At 39.4% G+C, this 21596-nt stretch overlaps 1 protein-coding gene across 1 annotated transcript; it reads right to left on the bottom strand.

The window, feature by feature from the left end:
* Window positions 1-15974: 15974 nt before the first annotated feature.
* LOC149218818 (cationic amino acid transporter 7, chloroplastic-like) lies at window positions 15975-19001 on the bottom strand. The gene is made up of 5 exons (XM_089382475.1): window positions 18403-19001; window positions 18091-18313; window positions 17648-17996; window positions 17315-17546; window positions 15975-17199 (listed from the first exon to the last, which is right to left on the bottom strand). Exons 1-5 carry the CDS (start codon window positions 18782-18784, stop codon window positions 16595-16597), a joined length of 1791 nt encoding a protein of 596 aa, XP_089238601.1. The 5' UTR covers window positions 18785-19001; the 3' UTR covers window positions 15975-16594.
* Window positions 19002-21596: the final 2595 nt, after the last annotated feature.

Genomic DNA, 21596 nt, shown 5'->3' with positions numbered 1-21596 from the left:
TGTGTCCGGTAGGTACCTGAATGGGAAGACTCTACTAACCTGTCTTTGAAAACCAGCCTTGATATAAGGCTCATAATGATCTCTGTCTACCAGTTGCCCCTTACTCCACTGCTCACCTACATTTGGAATACTGGTTGCTTGAGCAACAGTCTCAAGTGTCAAGGTGAATGTCACACCTGCCAAATTGACTTGGCCATTGTGAAGATGGAGCACAAACAGTCTGGCCAGTTCATGGTGCTATTTGACTCTTTCCACCATCTCACAAAATTGATAACAGGATTGATGTTGGAAGCATGTGACAGCAAGAGGATAGGCCAACAGCTCGGCAAGTGAAGTAGGCTCCTCCCGGTTATGTTTTCTACTCTTATGAGGCCTCCTTGGTGCATGAATTTCTTTGGAAGAGTCACTGAATGTTTCCTCATTTCTGTCATAGGAAGAATCTGACTCCATGTTTGCCAATGCTTGGGTTTTCTTAGATGAGTATGAAGAGATTTTATGGTGTCAATAGGTTTTTGCTGCCAAAGATATGAATTTATGAGGGACTGTGTATGAGAGGTTAGGTATGTTATTTGTAGGGTTTTGGGGGAATGAAAGGGTTTAAGGAATAATATTTAGGGTTTAGGGTAATGAGATTTAGGGATTAGGGTTAGTAGTTTTAGGGATATGGAGAATAGGGAATAGGCAAATAGGAATGTAAAGGGAGGGAGAAAATGAAGTGAGGGAGTGAGAGAGTGAGAATGAGAGGGGTGGGATTTAGCAGCAAAATAGCAATATATAAACCCTAGGCAGTGGTTTTTCAACAAACTGTACAAGTAATTAGGGTTTCAATTTTTCCTTTTGAATCACCATGAACACTAAGCAAACATCATTCATTGGCCGTGAGGGAGTGTCAACTTATTTGGACAATGAAGAATGAGTGATTTTGAGAGTTTGGAAGAAGCTGTGAGCGATTTTGGGCCTTATAGACATGTGCGCCGTGCTACCTCGGTGCGTCGCACCCCTTATAAAATTGCACTATAAACTACTGCCCGATGCGCCGCGCTCTAACCCAGGTGCGTCGCACCTGTAATTTTCACTCTTTGAATGCGAAATCTCTCCCTTGGCTCTTGAAAACACAAATGGACTTTCTCTCCTTCACTTTTGGCATGCAAATGGACTTCTTTGATATGAATACACTTTATATAGAAATAGCTTTTAATTTTTCACTCAAGGAAACCCACTTTGCTAATGTTTACTCATTTCACTTTCTTTTAAAACTCTATTTCGCAGTTTGCTTTACTTTTGCCTTTGATGGACTGAATGCTTTGACTTTTTGTTTGTTTTGCAGGTGGTGGAGTTGCAGAGGCTTGGCAAGGTGACCAGGGCTGCCTCTGAAATTATTACATATGGAAGAAAAATGAAATTACATCAAATTTGTACATGAAACATAAAAAACTCTCTTTTTCTTCAAAACATGGTTTTGAGGAAAAATCAATCACTGAACATGTGATTATTGAAATTATTGTTGTTGGGACTTTATTTGACCTCCTCATTCGCCTGTTGACCATTATTAAGCATTTTCAAGACCTTATTGACAAAACCCTAGACCTAATGAGACCTAAAACCCTAAAAATGACTTTTGCAGATTTAAAGACAAAAAATGACTGCAGATGATATAAATTTATGAAAATGGGCCAGCATGTAAAGAACAGTAGGGAAAATGTATAATATGCCACTACCATCAGATGATCCATGACCCTAATGGACTGCAGTTGATCGAGTGAGACACCTAACATGCAATGAAACAAGAGAATTTGATCACTGATGGAGGGATGAAGATACCGACACTAACATTGGCTCCAATGGGGATGGTAGCTCCTTGGAGGTGCCAAGAACTACAAACCTCTGGAAAGCAGACAATGCCTTCTTCCATTGGGCAATGGAGTCAATAACTTCAAAACACCCAAAAACCAATTACTATGAAAGTTTGACTCAAGACTCATAGTTGAAATGATTAATTCAAAACAAGACTCTCAAAAGCTGAAACTGGACACTCAGCTGAAACTATCTTTAAACTGACTGAAACAAAAAATGACCCAAGACTGACTTAACTGAAACAAGTACTTACAAAGCTTTTAAATGGCAACAGACCATCAAGATTTGAGGGCTTCAAATCATGATGACAACCACCTGCCTACTGATGAAATATGTACAATCATGTGAAGTGGGCCTTCCAATGTAACCAATCCAGCAGATGGCTACATACTGAAATTCTGCTCTCACTTTCCCTGAGCAGGCAGAACGATGTACATGTAGGCAACTCACAATAAGAACTGAAACCAAGGCTTATGCTAACGAACCAAGCAACATTCATATTCTCTGGTTCTTGCAAAAGAATGCCAAAAGGATCTTGAAAATCCTGAAGCACTAGCTTGTCTTGAGATCCAACAGCAAAAATACAAGTACTCCCTTCATTATGATCTGAAAGAACAACTGGTTGCTGAGTGGTAGGAAGGCACAGAGAGGTATAAGTTTCTTCCATCTGAGTGTTAACTGTAAATTCCTTGACCATGAGAAATTCTGGCATATTGTCTCTCTCAAGCCCATATTCCTCGACTTCATGGTCTAGGTCATTCTTAAACAAAAAATAATCTTCAAGATTATCAAACATGATAGTCTTATAATTTTCATGAAGGAAAACTTTATCTTTTTGCTGATCAATAAAGCTAATTTCAAGACTAACATTATTTTCAAAAGTGGAAGAAGTTTCACCAACACTTTCTTGACCATGTGCACACTACAGACCTGCATTAGTTTGGGTTGTGACCTGACCTTTCAGGAGTTGATCTATCTCATCTTCAGACAGAGGAGATACTACTTTTTGTTTTCTTTTGCTCAAGCAATTATTTTCTTCTTGAAATAACATTTCAAAACATGAAAAACCTGAATGACAGTCCTCATTTCCCTGATCTTCTGAAATTTGAAAACATTGTTGATCATCTTCATATGACATGGCAATCAAATTATCATTTACCACTGAGTTATCGAAAGAATATTTTTCACTTACTTGAACAAAGATCTCATTTTGTTTTTCATAAAATGACTGGATTACCTCCTCATGAAGGCTTTGTTCTAATGAAATGAGAACACTTGGGTCAATAACTCTATCTTCTTCATTCCAGATTGTTGGACACCTAATCCTAAAGGGTTAGCGTGGAAGTTGAATGGACAAAGCAGTCCAAGAGACCTTGGGATCTGAATCCCAAGAGTCACCTATTGTACTATAAATGTACATCTTATCTTAATAAAAACATGAACTCACTGATTTATCTTTCCTATTGTTTTTCCTATCCATGTGTGTTTAACATGGTATCGGAGCTATGATGTGTGGCCTGTGTAGTTTTGTGCAACTGGTCTGAACACTGGCCTTTGTCATTCTGACTTGAGCACTGTCCTCAATGCCTCTGTCCTCTGAAGAATTAATTTGGTGAATGATTACTTGGTCCAGAGCGGAAGGCAGAAGAATGCCTCTGTTGAATCGACATACCACCGGTAACATAAATGTTTTTGATGCTCCCTGAAATACGTTTGCTGCTTTGAGTATTTGTATGAATGCAGTTTTTCAAATATAATGGTATTGAATGCTGCCGTTTTTCAAATAAATGCTGCTCCCTCTGCCATATAACGCTGCCTCTGCCATTTTCTGTCCTGCCATTCTGAGTCTGCTCAGTCATTATTCCTCTGTAGTAATCTGCTAAAAAAAGAGGAAGAAAAGAAACGCCATTCTCTTAAGCTTCCACACAGTTCTGCCATTTTCTACTGCTTGTCAGAACTTGAGCGTTTTATTCTTCACTGAGAGAGCAGACACTAAGCCTTATTAGTTAGAGTTGCTGGTCCAACAGAGAAACGCACATTACCCTATCTGTCATGTATTCTGCGATGAAGAAAAACAAAACGCTTCTGCCTATTCTACCTATTTTGCAGAACTGAGAGATCTGCCATTGAATAACTGACACCTTCGCCTGTTGCGTTCCGGGATGATTCCTTTTCTTTCATCCGACATGTGAAGTTTTTTTAGGCTATGAATTACGGGTAGTATTACTCATATATGGCCGCGGAAGCTCAGGATACTAGGACGACGAGAGAGAACAGATTTGATCCCAAGACATTTCAACGGGGTATTTGGCGCGCTAGCAAGAGAACTAGACTTCTTGCATCTTGTAGCTCATGGAATCCACTTTCGCGGAAATTTGACTAAGCTCAGCCGGTTCGCCTATTGTTCCAACGATTGAGTTTGCCCTTAAGCACGGGGTTCCTTATTTATGGACTTCACAATCAAGCTTTTCTCTATGTACATGTGAAATATTCTGCATTGCCACTCCTCTACGCGGTGAAATATTCTGTAGCTTCTGTGGATTCTATGGTTGCTCTGAGACTAGTTGGTAGGCTCTTGGGCATTGAATAAAGGTTTGGTTTCTATGTAAATATTCTGGTTGATTGCGTCTTTACTACGCAAGTTATAGGTATTGTAGCCTCCTCCCAAATAAGGCTTACCAACCACCATACGTCACTTACTATTATCAAAAAGATGTTATACAAGCCACTGTGTTGTTTGCATTGAGACTGTTATACGAGCCATTGTGTTGTTTGCACACTGCTACTCTCTCTACGCTCAAAGATTCATAGCGCTCGCCTCCTCCCATACGTTGTTGATGCAGATTACCACTTCGATATCTATGATTATTAGCGCAGATTACGACTTCGATATCTATGATTATTAGATCCACCTTATGCCGAAATCAGTAAGTATAACGCTTGCTACACTTGTTATTCCAGAGGCGTCATAAAAGTAATGTTTGCTGTGGTATTCACGCTGGATGACAACGTTGCAGTTGAGAGGTTTTCAAGTCATTAGTCTCGCAAGTGCCCATGCTCGAGCAGTGAAGTTTGGAGGTCGATTCCATATTCAGTTAACGCTTGGTCCTCTACAGGAATAACACAGCTGAGCGCCAGTCCTCTGCCACCGGTTTATAACCCTGTGTGGAAGGTGGAGCGTTATAACAGCCTCAGAGGTGGTCGGACCCTCGGCGTCCAGCTTCGGATAAACAATCGGCTACATTTCTCCAGCAGCTATTTCAGATTTGCCTGTGTAATAAGATTGAAGAAGCTGTTGCCTCTGTTCATCTTCTTTATTCATCATTGGCCCTTGATGTAAATACAAACTTTGTTTCCAATATTTTGTTTGTAATTTATTATTTTTGGGAATAGTGGCAACAGTTCATGTGTGAGGGAAATAATAGCGGCTTTTGAGTATCATTCTTATTATAAAGTGCTGGGTCACAACCCGGCCATGTTATCCTGGAATACCGAGACAAGATGCCATAACACCAGGGAACTCCAGACTGTTAGATGGAGCTCACATATCAAATTAAAATACGTTCTATCCCAACAAAGGGCAGTAATCAAATGCGGGCTAACGGAATTTCACACATCCCCATGTCCCTTTTGATGGGCATTGACTTCTTGTTGTATCTCGACACAGATATCAACATATATTCCTCTGTCTAATATGTCAACCATAGCTTTTGCTTTTCAAAGTCAATTCTGTACTTCTTTCTCAGTGCTCTGCAGACTCATGATGCCTCGGAATAATGTGCTCTATGCTTAACATTCTAATTCTTTGATACCTTGGGCTTTGAAGTTCTCATTCCCACCTTCTATTAACATCATTGAAAGCAGATTTTAAGAGCAGTATTGAAGCCACCTCAAAGCAGATTTGGTGTTGTCCATGGAACAATTTGAAACAACCTCTGAGTGAAGTGATTCGTGGAGAAGTGATCAACATTGTGAAGTGAATTTGAAGCATTTTTGAAGTCATTCTTTTGCAGTTTCTTGTAGAGATTTTGGAGCAGTTTCTTGTAGAGATTTTGCATGATTTCCATAGCAGCTAGATGCTCTGAAGTTTGAAGTTGAGGACAGCATGCATTGGTGATGTTATGCTCCAGTTCATTCTTGAAACGAACTGTGGACTGTTGATTTACCATGTGCCCAATTGTACCAATGTTTATTGTAGCTTGACGAGAAATGTTTATTGTAGTTTAACTTGGTAACATCCAGCTTACTCAGGTCCTGCTCCATCAACCATTTTCGCGACATTGTTGCCACTTGATAAGCCCTTACAATATCTTGTAGTAAGAGTACAATATTATTTTTCTGTTGCTGTTGCCTCAGTTGTGTTTTTAAGTGACATTGAAGAAAAATGACCAGACTTGAAGATGCATTAAAGTTATTGAATATCCTAATTCATTCCACTATTGATGAGATGGTCAAAGTTAACAAAGAAACTCTCTTTGACATCCAAACCTCTCTACAAACTGCACATGAGAATATTGAGTTTTTGCAGCTTGAAACAAAGCTACAGCAGGAAGAATTACACCAGAGGAGTCATCATTCTGAACCTGTTTCTGTTCAGAACAATGAAGCAGACTCCCATAAACAACAAGTCAATAATGTTACAGTTCATTCAGATAAAGCAGCAAAGTTTCATGCAGATGCAGAGGTTCAGTCTGCACTTCCCAAGCCCATCATCAGACCTTGGGAACAGCTTGTCCACAACAAGCACAGAACTGGTCTTGGATATGACAAGGACTTGTCCTTTCATATTCCAGACTACTCAAAGCCCATTCAGTTTCAGAGTGTTGGATTCATTTATGACAGTTCACCTGCTCCTCATGACAGTTCATCTTCACCTGTTCTAGATTCTACTCCTCTTCCATCGCAGCAACAACAACAACAGATTGTAAAATGCCAACACTGTGACCGAGTTGGCCATTTGAAAGATCACTGTTTTGATCTTCATCCATGTGAGCACTGTCATAAAACCAGCCATTCTTCACACAGATGCTTCAGAAATAAACGTCCTGCAAGAACAAAGATTCATCTTGGATGGATCGCTTCTTGGCAATGGGCATCAACAGCCAAGAAGATATTCCAAACACATGTCAGAACTTGTTCCAGAGTATTAAACAGTCTTGCAGTTGAGTTTTCTCCATCTTCTCACCTTGTACCTGACAGGGGGGGAAATGATGGTCATCTACAAGGTTCAAAGTCACATCAAGCGAGCCTGAGCCACAACCTGCCGCACCAGTTTCAGAGTTGTAGCCAGAGCAAAGATGCCTGAACATGCCTTCAGTTGGCAATCTGGGACACTTCCTCTAGCAGAAGACTCCAGCTTCTTGCCAGTTTTGGAAGAGTTCCAGGAATTACAGAGTTGTTGGTCATCCTTAAACCATCACAGATTGAGAACACTTCCTCTAGCAGAAGACACCAGCTTCTTGCCAGTATTGGAAGAGTTCCAGGAATTGCATTAAGCATTCCAGAGTTGTTGGTCATCCTTAAACCATCACAGATTGAGAACACTTCCTCTAGCAGAAAACTTCAGTTTCTTGCCAGTATTGGAAGAGTTCCGGGAACTGCACTAAGCGTTCCAGTGTTGGTGGTCATCCTTAAACCACCGCCCTTTTTTACCAACATTTCATAGAGCACATTCAGCCTAGTGCTGCCATGCATTTTTTGCACATTTTGTATTACAGCTCTCTTCTTGGACTCATACATAACCCTTCGGATTAAGGGGGGGAATGTTGGACACCTAATCCTAAAGGGTTAGCGTGGAAGTTGAATGGACAAAGCAGTCCAAGAGACCTTGGGATCTGAATCCCAAGAGTCACCTATTGTACTATAAATGTACATCTTTTGTTAATAAAAATCGAACTCACTGATTTATCTTTCCTATTGTTTTTCCTATCCATGTGTGTTTAACACAGATGATCTCAACAACAGAGCTCTCCTTCATGGGATTCAGACCAAGGTACTCTTGATCATCACGATCTGAATCTAGATCTGAAATAGCTGACTTGACTTTATCACATTCTGAAATTGAAACTTGACTTTCCTGCATACTGTCTTCTTCTATGGACAGATCTGAAATAAAACCTTCTCTTTCATAATTTTCCACTGTAGTAAGATCTTGATCCAGCTGCAAATTTTCCTGCGCATCTTGATAAATATCCTCTTTATGCTGCTGAAATGGATTTTCATGCAGGGCTTCCATGATCTCATCATCCATGAAGTTATCATCTTCATAAATTCTCTCAAGATTTTCAATAAAACTATAAACATGTTTGCAACAGTTCTGAACTAAATTTAATGATGGATAAGATTCTTTATACCTTTCAAAGAACATGGCATGAAAATCCTTCAGACAGTAAATACAAGCAGGCGGCAAACTTTCATACCAAGATCGGGCTTCACCTTCCAGAGTGGCCATGAATATCTTCATCAAGAAATATTCAGGAAAATCAACCTTCAACTTGCGAATATGCATGTGAAATCTAACCAGATGTAAAGCAACATCATTCCTATCATCATCTTTAAACATAGGCAAATTAATTTGCCAATTTACCTTCGTAATTTTATTTGGAAAACCTGGAATGTGATCTCGGCTCATGGGAGCATACCTTTGATCTAGCGAAACCATTTTGATAACAATGAATTCACCAAGAAATTCTTCAGGGTACTGGTTCTTGAAGAGTAGAGTCACCATAAAAATTCTAAACCTTGGGATTTTTGACACTGGAGTCGCCAGGTGAATGATTTATCATTGTCCACCATCAACGATCAGATCTGAACTTGATTATATTTTACTGAGGAAACCAAATGTTCAGTTCATAAACTAAACGGAGATTGATTGAAGCCGCATTCATCTACTATGCACTTACAGAGCAAGAGGAGTTCGAAGGTTACTTGGCTAACTTCAGGATCCATCTGTAGTTTATAAAGCAAATAACAAAATTTTCGTCTCCCCAGTATGGTCACCACTATGTTAGGGCCTAAATCTACCTCAGGCTGAGAAAGGCAGGATCTAGGGTAACATCAAACCACACTTAACCTAGTAGCTAGCCCTACCAGGTCGGGAGAGGGCTCTCTCCTTGTCAATCTCAGGAAAAGATGGCAATAAAGCTTGAGATGACTGATATTAAGACTGATTTTAGGCTAGGTATGTGCACAGAGGAGTTTGATTGATTTTAATCTTGGTTTGCTGGCTCAAATGTGAAAGGCAGATTTGGGTCCGGGGAATGGACATAGTCTTGCAGAGATCTCTATGGGGCAAGGTAGACAAATGGTTTAGTACTTCAAATTGAGTAAGATGGAGAGATTTAAGACTAGTGAGGAGTTAGAGAGGGCATGAAAATCTCAGGGATCCTCTTCAAACAACTAAAAACATAAATAACTAAACAAACCCTAGGTAGAGCACTACAACTTCAATGAATTCTACCTTTATCCTTGTTTCATTTAGTTAAGATGAACAGAGAGAGATGATGGCATACATAAAACACATATAAACTTGCAATTACAGAAGGAAACACAATACCAAATCAAGTTGCCACAAGAATCCCATAAAGTGTTGCAAACCCTGGTCTATTCGTTTTCCAAACTGCTGAAATGAGTGTACAATAATGCTCAAAGCATCCACAAGAGTCCAACCTTTACAAATGACTGAAAAAATACTAGATGTAGGCATCAAACAACTCAAGCTAATATTTAGGGGTCGAATTCATGAGTTTAGGAGTTGTTTCAACAAGATCTAAACTAAGAACTGAAAAGTAGGCAGTGGAACAGCTTGCCTCTAAAACCTAGGAAACTGATTCATTCAGTTGCAAACTACTTTTTCATGATGAATCTACCTCTATGAGTGAAAATTTAGCATATTTACATCAAAATCCATCTATTCACATAAAATTACATCATGAGTTTGACTATTAGAAAGAGAAAAGTCAAACTGTGAAGAAACTAAGCGAAAAACAAAGTTTTTTGGCCAAAATGAGAAAATTTCATCATGTGCGCTGTGCTACTTTGGAGCTGATTTTGGAGGCCTTCCCGTGCACCAAATTTGCTCCAAGTGGGCTTGTTGGAAAGGTCTTCCTGTCTACTTTCTAGAACAAGTGGAATTTCTAAATTTTGTCTCCATTTGCCCCTCCAAAAATAAATTCTCCCAACACTGCTTCCTGTGTGTCCAAAAAGGGGCAGAAAGGTCATTTTTGAGGTGTTTTTGACCCTTTTGGAAGCTCAAAACTTGTCAAAATTTCTAGACCATGTGAGGGAATTCACACTTTTCCATGCGAAATCCAAAAATGTTGAGTTTTCCTCAAAAGGAGGTCTCTAGCAAAAGCGTGCGCTAGGTGGCATGGCGGACTAGCCAGAAAAACCTGTTTTTTAGGCCAAAAATTCAAAATTTGCAAAAAATTTCCCAAATTTCTTAAAATTTGGGCTTAGTGTTCTTCATCAGGTGTTGTGTTGAGCTAAGGAAGCTTCAGCCAAGATCTGGAGCCTATCTTGCTCTTTTCTCTTCCTCATGGCTTTCTTCAACTTGGCCTTCAAAACCCTGATTCTCGCTTTGCACACCTTGTTTCTCGCCAAGTAGTGGTATGCCATGTGCCTCAACATATTTTTCTCTTTGCTAGCCTTCTCTAGCATCTTTTCCAAGTGCAAGTTTGTCCTCTCAAGCCAAGATTCACGATCAGCTTGAATTTCTTGTTCAAGTGATGACAGCTTGACTTTCTTCCTCTTGGCAGCCTGCCGGTTTTCCCTTATGTTTTGGAGCTCCATAATGGTTTTTTGATCCTCTAATTGTTTGTTTCTCTGCTCCAAATAGTTGATTATCCACTTGGCTCTTTCCAGGTTGAGAGACAAATGATGAATGTCATCTTGCTGCTCCCGAATGATCTCTTTGAGCTTTGAGCTCAAATTGGTGTCATCATCCTGAATAAGAATGAAATCTGCCTCTTGACCTCCTGAAGGCCCCTCATCATGTAATGGCTGCTTACCCTTGTCCTGTACCTACTCTGCTGATGGAGGAAACGAGACCCCTTCCACCCCGGGTGGAGATAGTACTCGTTTTGCTGCTGCAAACAATCTCCTAGTGCTCTTTTGGTATGTGACAAACACTAGCACATTGGTGGTTTGTGTCCCATGCACCTCTTGCTGATGTGAAGGCTCTCCTGCGTCATGAAAAACTAATGGGGGAACTTGAGGACCTGTGAAGACCTCACGTGAGATGAAATCCTCCCATGACACATTCAGTAAACCAACCTGATGCAAAACCACAATTTTGATAAGTGCAAAGTGATAGATGTTGTTATACTGCTGATGAGGAGGCTTCCTTTGCACTAATGTGGTCATCTTCTCAATATTCCGGCAAATGAAATAGGGAAGGTTCATCATTCTCACCCTAGTAAAGTGCATCAACAATCTGATATGATAGGTGTACAGATGAGAAAATCTGCCCTCACAGCTAAAATATTTAATTGTGAGTTTCATCAAGGGAGCATATGTGTCCTGTAGGTACCTGAATGGGAAGACTCTACTAACCTGTCTCTGAAAACCAGCCTTGATATAAGGCTCATAATGATCTCTGTCTACCAGCTGCCCCTTATTCCACTGCTCATCTACATTTGGGACACCGATTGCTTGAGCAATAGTCTCAGGTGTCAAGGCGAATGTCACACCTGCCAAATTGGCTTGGCCATTGTGAAGATGGAGCACAAACAATCTGGCCAGCTCATGGTGGTATTTGACTCTTTCCACCATCTCACAAAATTGATAACAGGATTGATGTTGGAAGCATGTGATAGCAAGAGGATAGGCCAACAGCTCGTCAAGTGAAGTAGGCTCCTCCCGGTTATGTTTTCCACTCTTATGAGGCCTCCTTGGTGCATGAATTTCTTTGGAAGAGTCACTGAATGTTTCCTCATTTTTGTCATAGGAAGAATCTGACTCCATGTTTGCCAATGCTTGGGTTTTCTTAAATGAGTATGAAGAGATTTTATGGTGTCAATAGGTTTTTGCTGCCAAAGATATGAATTTATGAGGGACTGTGTATGAGAGGTTGGGTATGTTGTTTGTAGGGTTTAGGGTAATGAGATTTAGGGATTAGGGTTAATAGTTTTAGGGATATGGAGAATAGGGAATAGGAAAATAGGAATGTAAAGGGAGGAGGAAATGAAGTGAGGGAGTGAGAGAGTGAGAATGAGAGGGGTGGGATTTAGCAGCAAAATAACAATATATAAACCCTAGGCAGTGGTTTTTCAACAAACTGTACAAGTAATTAGGGTTTCAATTTTTCCTTTTGAATCACCATGAACACTAAGAGAACATCATTCATTGGCCGTGAGGGAGTGTCAACTTACTTGGACAATGAGGAATGAGCGATTTTGAGAGTTTTGAAGAAGCTGTGAGCGATTTCGGGCCTTATAGACTTGTGCGTCGCGCCACCTCACAAGTGCGGCGTGCTGCCTCGGTGCGTCGCGCCCCTTATAAAATTGCACTGTAAACTACTGCCCAGTGCGCCGCACCTGTAATTTTCACCCTTTGAATGCAAAATCGCTCCCTTGGCTCTTGAAAACACAAATGGACTTGCTCTCCTTCACTTTTGGCATGCAAATGAACCTATTTGATATGAATACACTTTATATAGAAATGGGTTTTAATTTTTCACTCAAGAAAACCCACTTTGCTAATGTTTACTCATTTCACTTTCTTTTAAAACTTTGTTTTCAGTAGTTTTCTTTACTTTTGCCTTTGATGGACTGAATGCTTTGACTTTTTGTTTGTTTTGCAGGTGGTGGAGTTGCAGAGGCTTGGCAAGGTGACCAGGTCTGCCTCTGAAATTATTACATATGGAAGAAAAATGAAATTACATCAAATTTGTACATGAAACATAAAAGACTCTGTTTTTCCTCAAAACAGGGTTTTGAGGAAAAATAATCATTGAACATGTGATTATTGAAATTATTGTTGCTGGGGCTTTATTTGACCTCCTCACGCGCCTGCTGACAATTATTGAGCGTTTTCAATACCTTATGGATGAAACCCTAGACCTAATGAGACCTACAACCCTAAAAATGACTTTTGCAGATTTAAAGACAAAAAATGACAGCAGATGATCTAAATTTATGAAAATGGGCCAGCAGGTAAAGAACATTAGGAAAAATGTATAATATGCCACTGCCATCAGATGATCCATGACCCTAATGGAATGCAGCTGATCGAGTGAGACACCTAACATGCAATGCAACAAGAGAATGTGATCACTAATGGAGGGATGAAGATACCGACACTAACATAACTTATCATAGAGGAGCTTATTAGAATTAGAATAGAGCTCAGATCCCTAAGGAAATTGGTGGGTTGGTAGTCACTTTGCATGAATCTTTGTTTTATTAATTTATTAAAAGTCAATGCAATCCAGGAAACTCTGTAACACACTATAAGCATTCGGACTAAGCATGTGCTGAGCATATTCCCAATCAATCTAGGCCTTCAATTAAAAAAAAAAAAAAAAAAATCAACAAATCCTCATCTACCTTAAGTTGAAATAAGAAGCCTGGGGCAATTAAATTTGGACTTAAAAAAAATAAAAACTATTTACTAATTAATTATGCTTCCACAATTTTGGAGTAGGGCTTCCACAATTCTAGTTTAATTATCAATAATTATTATGTGGACGGTAGGGATTTAACCTTTAGAGAATATTTTAAAATATTTTTAGTAATATACTCAAATCAAAGGTGTAGATTTATCTCCAAAATAGTTATGCATTTTTTTCCCTTTTAATTAAATTGATTAATTAAAAAACAATGTCACACGAACCAGTGTAATATGAAGTGAATTATGGTTTTTTGGGCATGTGATATTGATAAGCTATGGTATGAGCCCATGGTATTGTAACAAAGCATATTTATAAATTAAGAATATCCATGATAAAGTGAGAGTAAATCTCCATGATTAAAAATTTTGTTCTATATATTTTTAATGTATACATATTTAACTTATATACTCATTCTTTTTATAATTAACAATAATAATAATTTAAAATAAAGTTATAATTTAGTTAGTTTTTATGATTTTTTTAAACAACCAAAAATCTATCACAAAATATTTCGATATATTATAAATTGATACCATTAACATTTACCTACTATTTAAATAATATAACTACACTAATTTACTTTATTTTCATAAATTCAAATAAAAGAAAAACCAAAAAATTCAATCTCATTAGAACTAAAAAACATTCCATCTAAGGAGTCATTAAGCCCATCTATTTTATATTTTATATTGAGAGAAACAATTTCAACTTTTAATTTAACATGAAAATAATTTTATGGTAAAAGGTTAGATGGACACATCTACCCACAACAAACTTTGTAATTAAATTTTGCTGGCTTATTCTCTTAACAAAGTGCAGAGTACATCATTTCCAACCAGTTGTAAAAGCGCATGCCCATACCTGTGAGTAAAGTTCTGTCAATTTAGGTAAAAATTGCCCATACTTTAGCGAAGTTGGGTCAATTTTGTGTCACGTTGGAAATTATCTTTTAATTGTCGATTTTATATTGTGGTAAGATGTTTTTTACTTGTTACTGAAGTGGGGTCAATTTTCTGTTCACCGGAAAATGAATTTTCACTGTTTTTTTGAAGTGGGTGAATTTTGTGTTTTGTGGGTGGTCATGCAATGAGGATTAATAGGGAGTAGTCTACCTAGGTGGAGGAGTTGCCGGGTTTACTTCTGATTTTAGTCGCTGGCCATTCCTCCGCTCTTCGTCACTTTTCACAGTCTACACCCAACTCCACCACCGGGCAATTCCTCCGCCTGGGTAGACTACTCCAATTAATAATGGTCAATTGGTAGTTCTGGGATGGTAAACCCCACAGTCATACAAATCATGTTAATGTTAATATATCCAGTCGGTTATTCCGCTATAATTACAAATAAGATTTGCCCCAATTACCCATAAAGTGTCCATTTCTTACACGAGCGTTCCATGGACCACATCACAATAATAATGACAACATAACAATAATTACAGCAAGCCCCCTCCGCGTGGTGATAAGTGACTACATATTCTCATCATTTATGCTCCGGTAGTTATGTGAGTTAATGCGACTTTTTCAATTATAAAACAACACATGGCCCGTGTTGTCGTTGTCATTGTGGAATTATCAAGATAATATTAATTATGAAAAATTAAAGAATGTTAAAGGAGTGAATTTGCTTTACACATGGCATTGGCTCCCCCAGATTCATCATTCAATTCGCTCGATCTAGAGGGCATCTACTAAGTGATTTTAAAAGCGCAATTTGCATCTGATACGACACTCGCACACAGTCCCCTGCATATGCTTCTTGCCATAAGCTATATGGCGTCTTGGATGGCGTGTCATTTGACAGTCGACGACTGATAACAGAATGTCAGTGCCCTGCCGCTCTTTCCATTGTTTACAGTGTCAGGCACCCACTCTTATTTCCCCGTTTATAGGGTGGTTGTATATGTTTATGTTTAGATTTATACTAGTTTAAATTTAAGGTCGGAAATATAACAACATTAATAAACTTATGACTTTGTTAAATGTGGATTACTTTCCTAAATTTATTTGATAATAAAAAAATATTAAAACAAAACATTTAATCACAAATACAAGGATATGTAAATCAATTATATTGAGAGATTAAAAGTGAACAGTTTGAGTAATTTGTTTGAAGAGAAGATTATAAAAATTGCAGATTTCTTGATTAAGATACACAGTAAAAGATTGAAAACCCAAAGAAAAAGAAATTTAGAAACTATGCTTTCGGCATGTTTTTCTTTATTGGTTATTTCTGCTATTTACACAGATTTGTTTTTTAAATCTATGACAAAATCAAAATTTGTTAGTAAAAGATTGAAAACCCAAAGAAAAAGAAATTTAGAAACTATGCTTTCGGCATGTTTTTCTTTATTGGTTATTTCTGCTATTTACACAGATTTGTTTTTTAAATCTATGACAAAATCAAAATTTGTTATTTAATATGTAATTTTAAATATATAATATAATTCAAATTTGTAAACTACATTTTATGTAAATTCGAATACAAATACCAGTAATATGCTTTTATTAAAAGATACAAATAACAGGAACTCCTTTTTTTTTTTATTAACAGCGAACCAAAGAAAAAGAAACAAGATCCTCCATTATCCTCATCAATATGAACAATCCAGCACCACAATTACAACCAGCTGTTGTACCCGCTATAGCTTGGTAAGAGTCAGGATATGGCGCAGAGGAATCGAAATAAATCACGCTGCTTCACCGACCAGCTTATCTGTAAGACAGGCGTCTGACTGATTATTGATTATAATTCCAGCTGCCTCGACCTATGTACAATTGTACATTACGAATATTTATGGTTTTGCTCTATCAAAACTCTCGACAGAAAGACAATATAAGTTGTCCTTACACCTTACACCTCGGCGAATTTTGCTGGAATGCCTACAATCACGCTTGCGCATCAAGTTATAATTCTATTGCATAATATTAGGTAGGTGCTTGCCCTTCTGCAAGATCTCTTTTTTCTCCCTTTGCTCTTCTGTAACGCCCGATGCCAAAACGGGCAAATATATATGTCAGTGAGCGTTATTTATTAGTAATATTCTTGACGGGCTGTCTCTAGTGGTCCGGACTCTGGAACCACCTTCAAGAATTCTGCTGAATAATTGACTTTTGTTTTTAAAAATCTTCACACATCCGCAATCTTTGCTGGCTCTGAAATCTTTGACGCTGCCACTGTACTCAGCTCTATGACATGACTCTCCACGACGGCCGGTGGGCCAGGCGTTGATGATGCTGCTGCTGCCGCCCGACATTCGGCATCGTAGCTTGCATGCACGCTGTAAACACTATAGAAAACGACGGCAACTAGGGAGAAAATAGAGAATCGCAAGTATGATCTCTTGCCCAGAGAACCCAACAAGAAGACGTTGAGGAAGATGGAAGTGGCGGCTATCCACGGCATACCCGCCACGCCCCACTCGCGCGGCTGTTTGGCCTCGGGAACGAGTGCCGAGAAAACATAGGTGAGGGCGATCGCCGCGAGGCCGCATATAGCTAGACTCCATGGGCCCCCTTGGAACTGCCACAGAGTGGCGAATCCGATGGCGATGCCTGACAGCACCGACAGGAACCCGAGCGTCGGCCATGGATTCGTCTTCTTCCCGATGACCACATAGCGCTTGTAGATGAGAGCGTTGGCCACCATGTAGAACACAAAGAGTGTCCCTATGGATATCAGGTCGAGTAAAATTGACGGATCGGTAAACAGCGCTATTGCCGCAGTGCAGATTCCTACAAAAGGAGACGCGAAAGGGGGTCAGAGTCGCAGCACAAGTAAGCGCGCATATTGGATTGAGAGAGATCGGCAGGCAGAAAAAGGAAAAAGAATCAGAATCAAAAGACATACCGAGAAAGATGGATGCGTTCAAGGGTGTGCCAGTCTTGGAATTGACTTTGGCAAACCAGTTGGGAATCACATGAGAGCGGCCAATGACACACATATAACGTGCCTGTCCCAGCATCGCTACCAGTAGCGACGTTAGAATCCCCAAACTCGCACCCGCACCCACTACATTTGATACCCATCCCCACCTGGGATCGTTCTTGAAAGCCATCGAGAATGGGGCATCTATATTTATCTGTACAAAGCCCACCAACAAGATCTTCAGATATATATCTGATAACCACAAATGCAAAAGAAAACAAACTGATAGTACAAAGCATAGAAAGATTTGTGTACCATATCATATGGGACCAATGTGCACATCGCTGTAGACATGAGACAGTAGAGAACAGTGACTATAATGACAGAACCGGAGACCCCGATTGGAATATCTGTGGCGTGAAATTTAACTTCCTCAGCCATTGTCGCCACCGCATCGTACCCAATGTAGCTGAAGTAAACGTTGGCCGCAGCATTGAACACCCCGTTTACCCCAAACGGTGCGAAACCCCCCGGGTTCGTCGGATTGGCGGGCTCTGTCAAGTTCTTAACGTGTCCCTTGGCAAAACCGATTATAATAATGAACAAAATGAATCCCAGATGCAGAGCGGTCAGCACCATATTAACAGCCGAGCTTTCCTTCGTGCTGCAAATGAAATCAAAATAAATGAACTATCAGACTCAATTAACCCAAAAACAATCCTACCATAACAACACAGGAAAGATGGGAAGGTAGAAACCTGTAACAGATACATATTGTAAGCACAATAATAAGGGCAACAGCTATAAGATCTAGCTTGTTGAAGCCTTCCGGCAATCCGTGCACTTCGAAGCGCCATTTATCGACATTATCGGCACCAATTGCAGAGCCTAAATACGAAGTAAAGCTTCGGGCAACAGCAGCATTGGAAACGACATATTCCATTATCAGATTTACGCCTGTAATAAACGCTGGGAATTCCCCTGCCAAGAAAACACCTGCAATTTGAGCAATTCTTTCTTTTATGTAAGATAAAGAAAGTGATTCGGATCAGAAAATGAGCAAGAATTACCGAATGTGGTGATAAGATAACTGAAAGCTCCCCCTGCAGTCGGCATGGCTACGGCAAACTCAGTGTAACAAAGGGCAGAAAGAAGAGCGGAGAAACCAGCTATGGCATAGGAAAGGATAACGCTTGGCCCCGCGAGCTTTCCGGCCGCTTTACCGGTTGTGACAAAGACGCCAGCCCCAACCATGCCTCCGATACCCAGACCTATCAGATCGAACCACCGCAAGCTCCTCTGCATTTCTGCGCCGGACCGGGCTTTCACTCGCGTTAACTCCTCCTCACAACTCGACACAGCTCCCATGCGTTGAAACAGCCGCCTGGGCGTTTCCAGCAATGCCATACCATATGCCCCTGGACTCGAAAACGAGCCTTCCCTCTTTTCCATTCGGACACAAATCTGGGTTACAGAGCAGAGAAAAGAGAGGAGGAAAATCAGATTATAGATTATGTGAGAGTAGCGAGATTGAATAATTGCTTCCCAATATTTGTGTCTGAGAAGAAATCTTCATAGATCCAGATTTCGCAGTAGCATCATGAGTGCGACGGAGAGGAAAGGTCAGTAGCTGGGCTAACGGAACCTTGATTCTCTCCCTCGGAAGAACACTCAGATACAATATATTACAAAATAACGAACTGCGCTGCCGATATTTATAGTTCCAGGCACCTCTCCTTCCTACCAACGGCACCAACTGCTACATTTAGAGGTAAAATAAGTGAGGCACCAAATTGTTAGGCGGGACTGCTTAGAGTACTCCGCGATTTCCCTTATTCCCCCGCCAAATTTAAGTTCTTAGCCGTACTCTGCTGCCGTGCCTCTCGTAATTTAATCTTTTTAAATAATCAAAAACAAATAACAACCCATCCATTGCATAGAGAAATTTTTTTATCTATCGTAGTCGGTTTTGAACTAACGAGGAGGTAAACTACTTGTCTATCCTCGTTAAACTACTTGTCTATCATAGGCGGTTTCGGACTAACGGCGGAGGGAGGATGAAACGGCGTTAAGCAAAGCGAAGCTACGACGGCGCGGCTACGTGCAGAGGGTCATTTGGAGTCGCGAGCACCACGTTGGAGGGCACGCCCCATATGGACAGTTTGCTCGGCGTTATGTCGCCGGCTGCCGCCGACAATTACAAACGGGGCGCCGGCGCGCCGCTCTTATTTTCACACGTGTCATAACGCCGCCTCAGTCAATCAATGTCGGGTAGGGCGCCATTCTCCATGGGAAAAAGAGATGGGGCCGTGAATCATACATGGAACCTTACTCAGGACTTATCCGGACCTCAAATATTATGTGCTCTAACAAAATGAATAGTCATGTTGGCATTCCAATGAAGGAGCATGTAGCATAGCATATTTGCATCTTGTCAGGAATTAGGAAGAGAAGATCCCCTATGTGGTGGTGGGGTCACACATGAAAGATCCCCATGTGTGGTGGTGGGGTCACATATGATTATTCTAGTCATATACACTTTGCTTTGTCCCATAGGGAAAATCACTTAAAATCACTTGCCAATGCCTAAAGGATGAAAGTTCCATTCTACCAAGTGGATTGTTTTAGCTTTAAACTGTGTATTATTCCCCCCTTGATTCACACAATTATGAAATCCTTGGTCTTCATGGTAAAGTTCTTCAGTACATTGGTTGCTTGCCCACGTGGGAAAGTTATTGCTTAGCAATGTGTGTTATTCCCATTGATAGTTTCATAGAGTTGTGGAGAGGGTTTGTTCCATTATTACTATGTATTCCCTCCACTTACCTCCTTGGAAGATTCATAGGCATCCTATCTAATAATTATTGTTTTTAAGCATATCTTGTTTGCAAGGACCTGTGATTCATTACATCGAGTTATCCCAATAAGAATTAAATCATTTCTTTCTTTTAATGTCTCCCATACCAACCTTGTTTATAGGAATTTTTTTTATAAGAATCAAATTTAAGAATAAGCTTTATGTACCTTATATCAGTTATAAAGGGCATGGTAAAGTTTATATATTTTTATCTTCAAATTTAATAGTATTTATGCACTTTGTCACCACATATATCCTTTCCTTTTTTTTTAATGTACAAGAATAAATAATTCATGAAGTTTATATTTAAATTTTAATGGCTATCATTATAATCCCTTAACTAATGTTAATAATATGCAAGCCAATACTTAAACAAAAAATTATGACTTAGCAATGGTACCAAATATACATCCATGAGGGTGTTCCACCCATTGGAGCACCTAGTCTGCTCATAATAGGCTAGAGTCTCATTTGAATATTTGAACCTAGGTAGAGAGTGTGCACGACCTACCTCCCAACCCTCTTGTCAAGCCTCCTCAACTAGTAACGTTTATTATGTTGCCACAAGATGCATAAAGCACACTAGTAAAAAGGGTGGTTAATTTCCTTATTTCAAGTCTCCTTAGTCATATGTTCACGTTTTTTTTAGTCTTTGGGGTTTGCGCATGTGTTTGGAGAATCTGAACCAGCATGTAAATTGTAGATAACTTTGATAGAATAGATACTCCAACTCATAACATTTTATTCTAATTTTTTTTACTTGAGTGTTATAATGTGGACACCATTAATAAGTAGCACAACCATATAAATTAAATGGTTGGTAGACAACGATAGACATCAATCTATAATAAGGATCAAAACACTTACTTCATGATACATCTCACATTCCTAAGATTAGGAAAAGTCGTGAAAATTAACTAAATTATGACTTTATTAGTCCCTGCCTCGTCAGGGACTATAGCATTCGCCTCACATTGATGTGTGTTGACTCTCAACCGTTTTTTCCGAGTTTATTGCAATTTTAACCAAAGTTTCATGAAAATGCTCAATATTTCTATTTTTCCTGGAAATTAAAAAATAATTTTGCAATTAACTGGAAATCCTATTTCAAATTTTCTATTGGCTCAGCGAGATCTAGTGAATTATTTAAAAATAATTCACTATGTTTTTGCCCAACATTTAGCTTGGAATACATGTCCCATGACCTTGGTTATTAATTTTCCTTTATTAACTTTATTACATGGATGTTTTATCGGGGATGTTACAAAACCCTCCCACTTGGGGGAACGTTGTCCTCGATGTTTAATGATACCTACAACCAATGGGACTGCTGAAAAGAAAAACATACTACCCATGGAGCTTTATAACTCAGCTCGTTGCAATATTTACAATGATCATCCTGCAGAG

This window comes from Pinus tabuliformis, chromosome Q (assembly GCF_031772625.1).
Source record: "Pinus tabuliformis cultivar Carrire ecotype Pingquan chromosome Q, CPIR1, whole genome shotgun sequence".
Classification (NCBI taxonomy): Eukaryota; Viridiplantae; Streptophyta; class Pinopsida; order Pinales; family Pinaceae; genus Pinus; species Pinus tabuliformis.
This window is presented reverse-complemented; position numbering and strand designations above follow the sequence as displayed.

Excerpts from the sequence above, each read along its gene's own strand:
- LOC149218818 (XM_089382475.1), bottom strand. The coding sequence starts at position 18,784 with ATGGAAAAGAGGGAAGGCTCGTTTTCGAGTCCAGGGGCATATGGTATG. Across the intron at positions 18,314-18,402 it reads TTATCTTATCACCACATTCG|GGGAATTCCCAGCGTTTATT; the intron begins GTAATTCTTGCT and ends TTTTCTTGGCAG. Across the intron at positions 17,200-17,314 it reads GAACGCATCCATCTTTCTCG|GAATCTGCACTGCGGCAATA; the intron begins GTATGTCTTTTG and ends CTCCTTTTGTAG.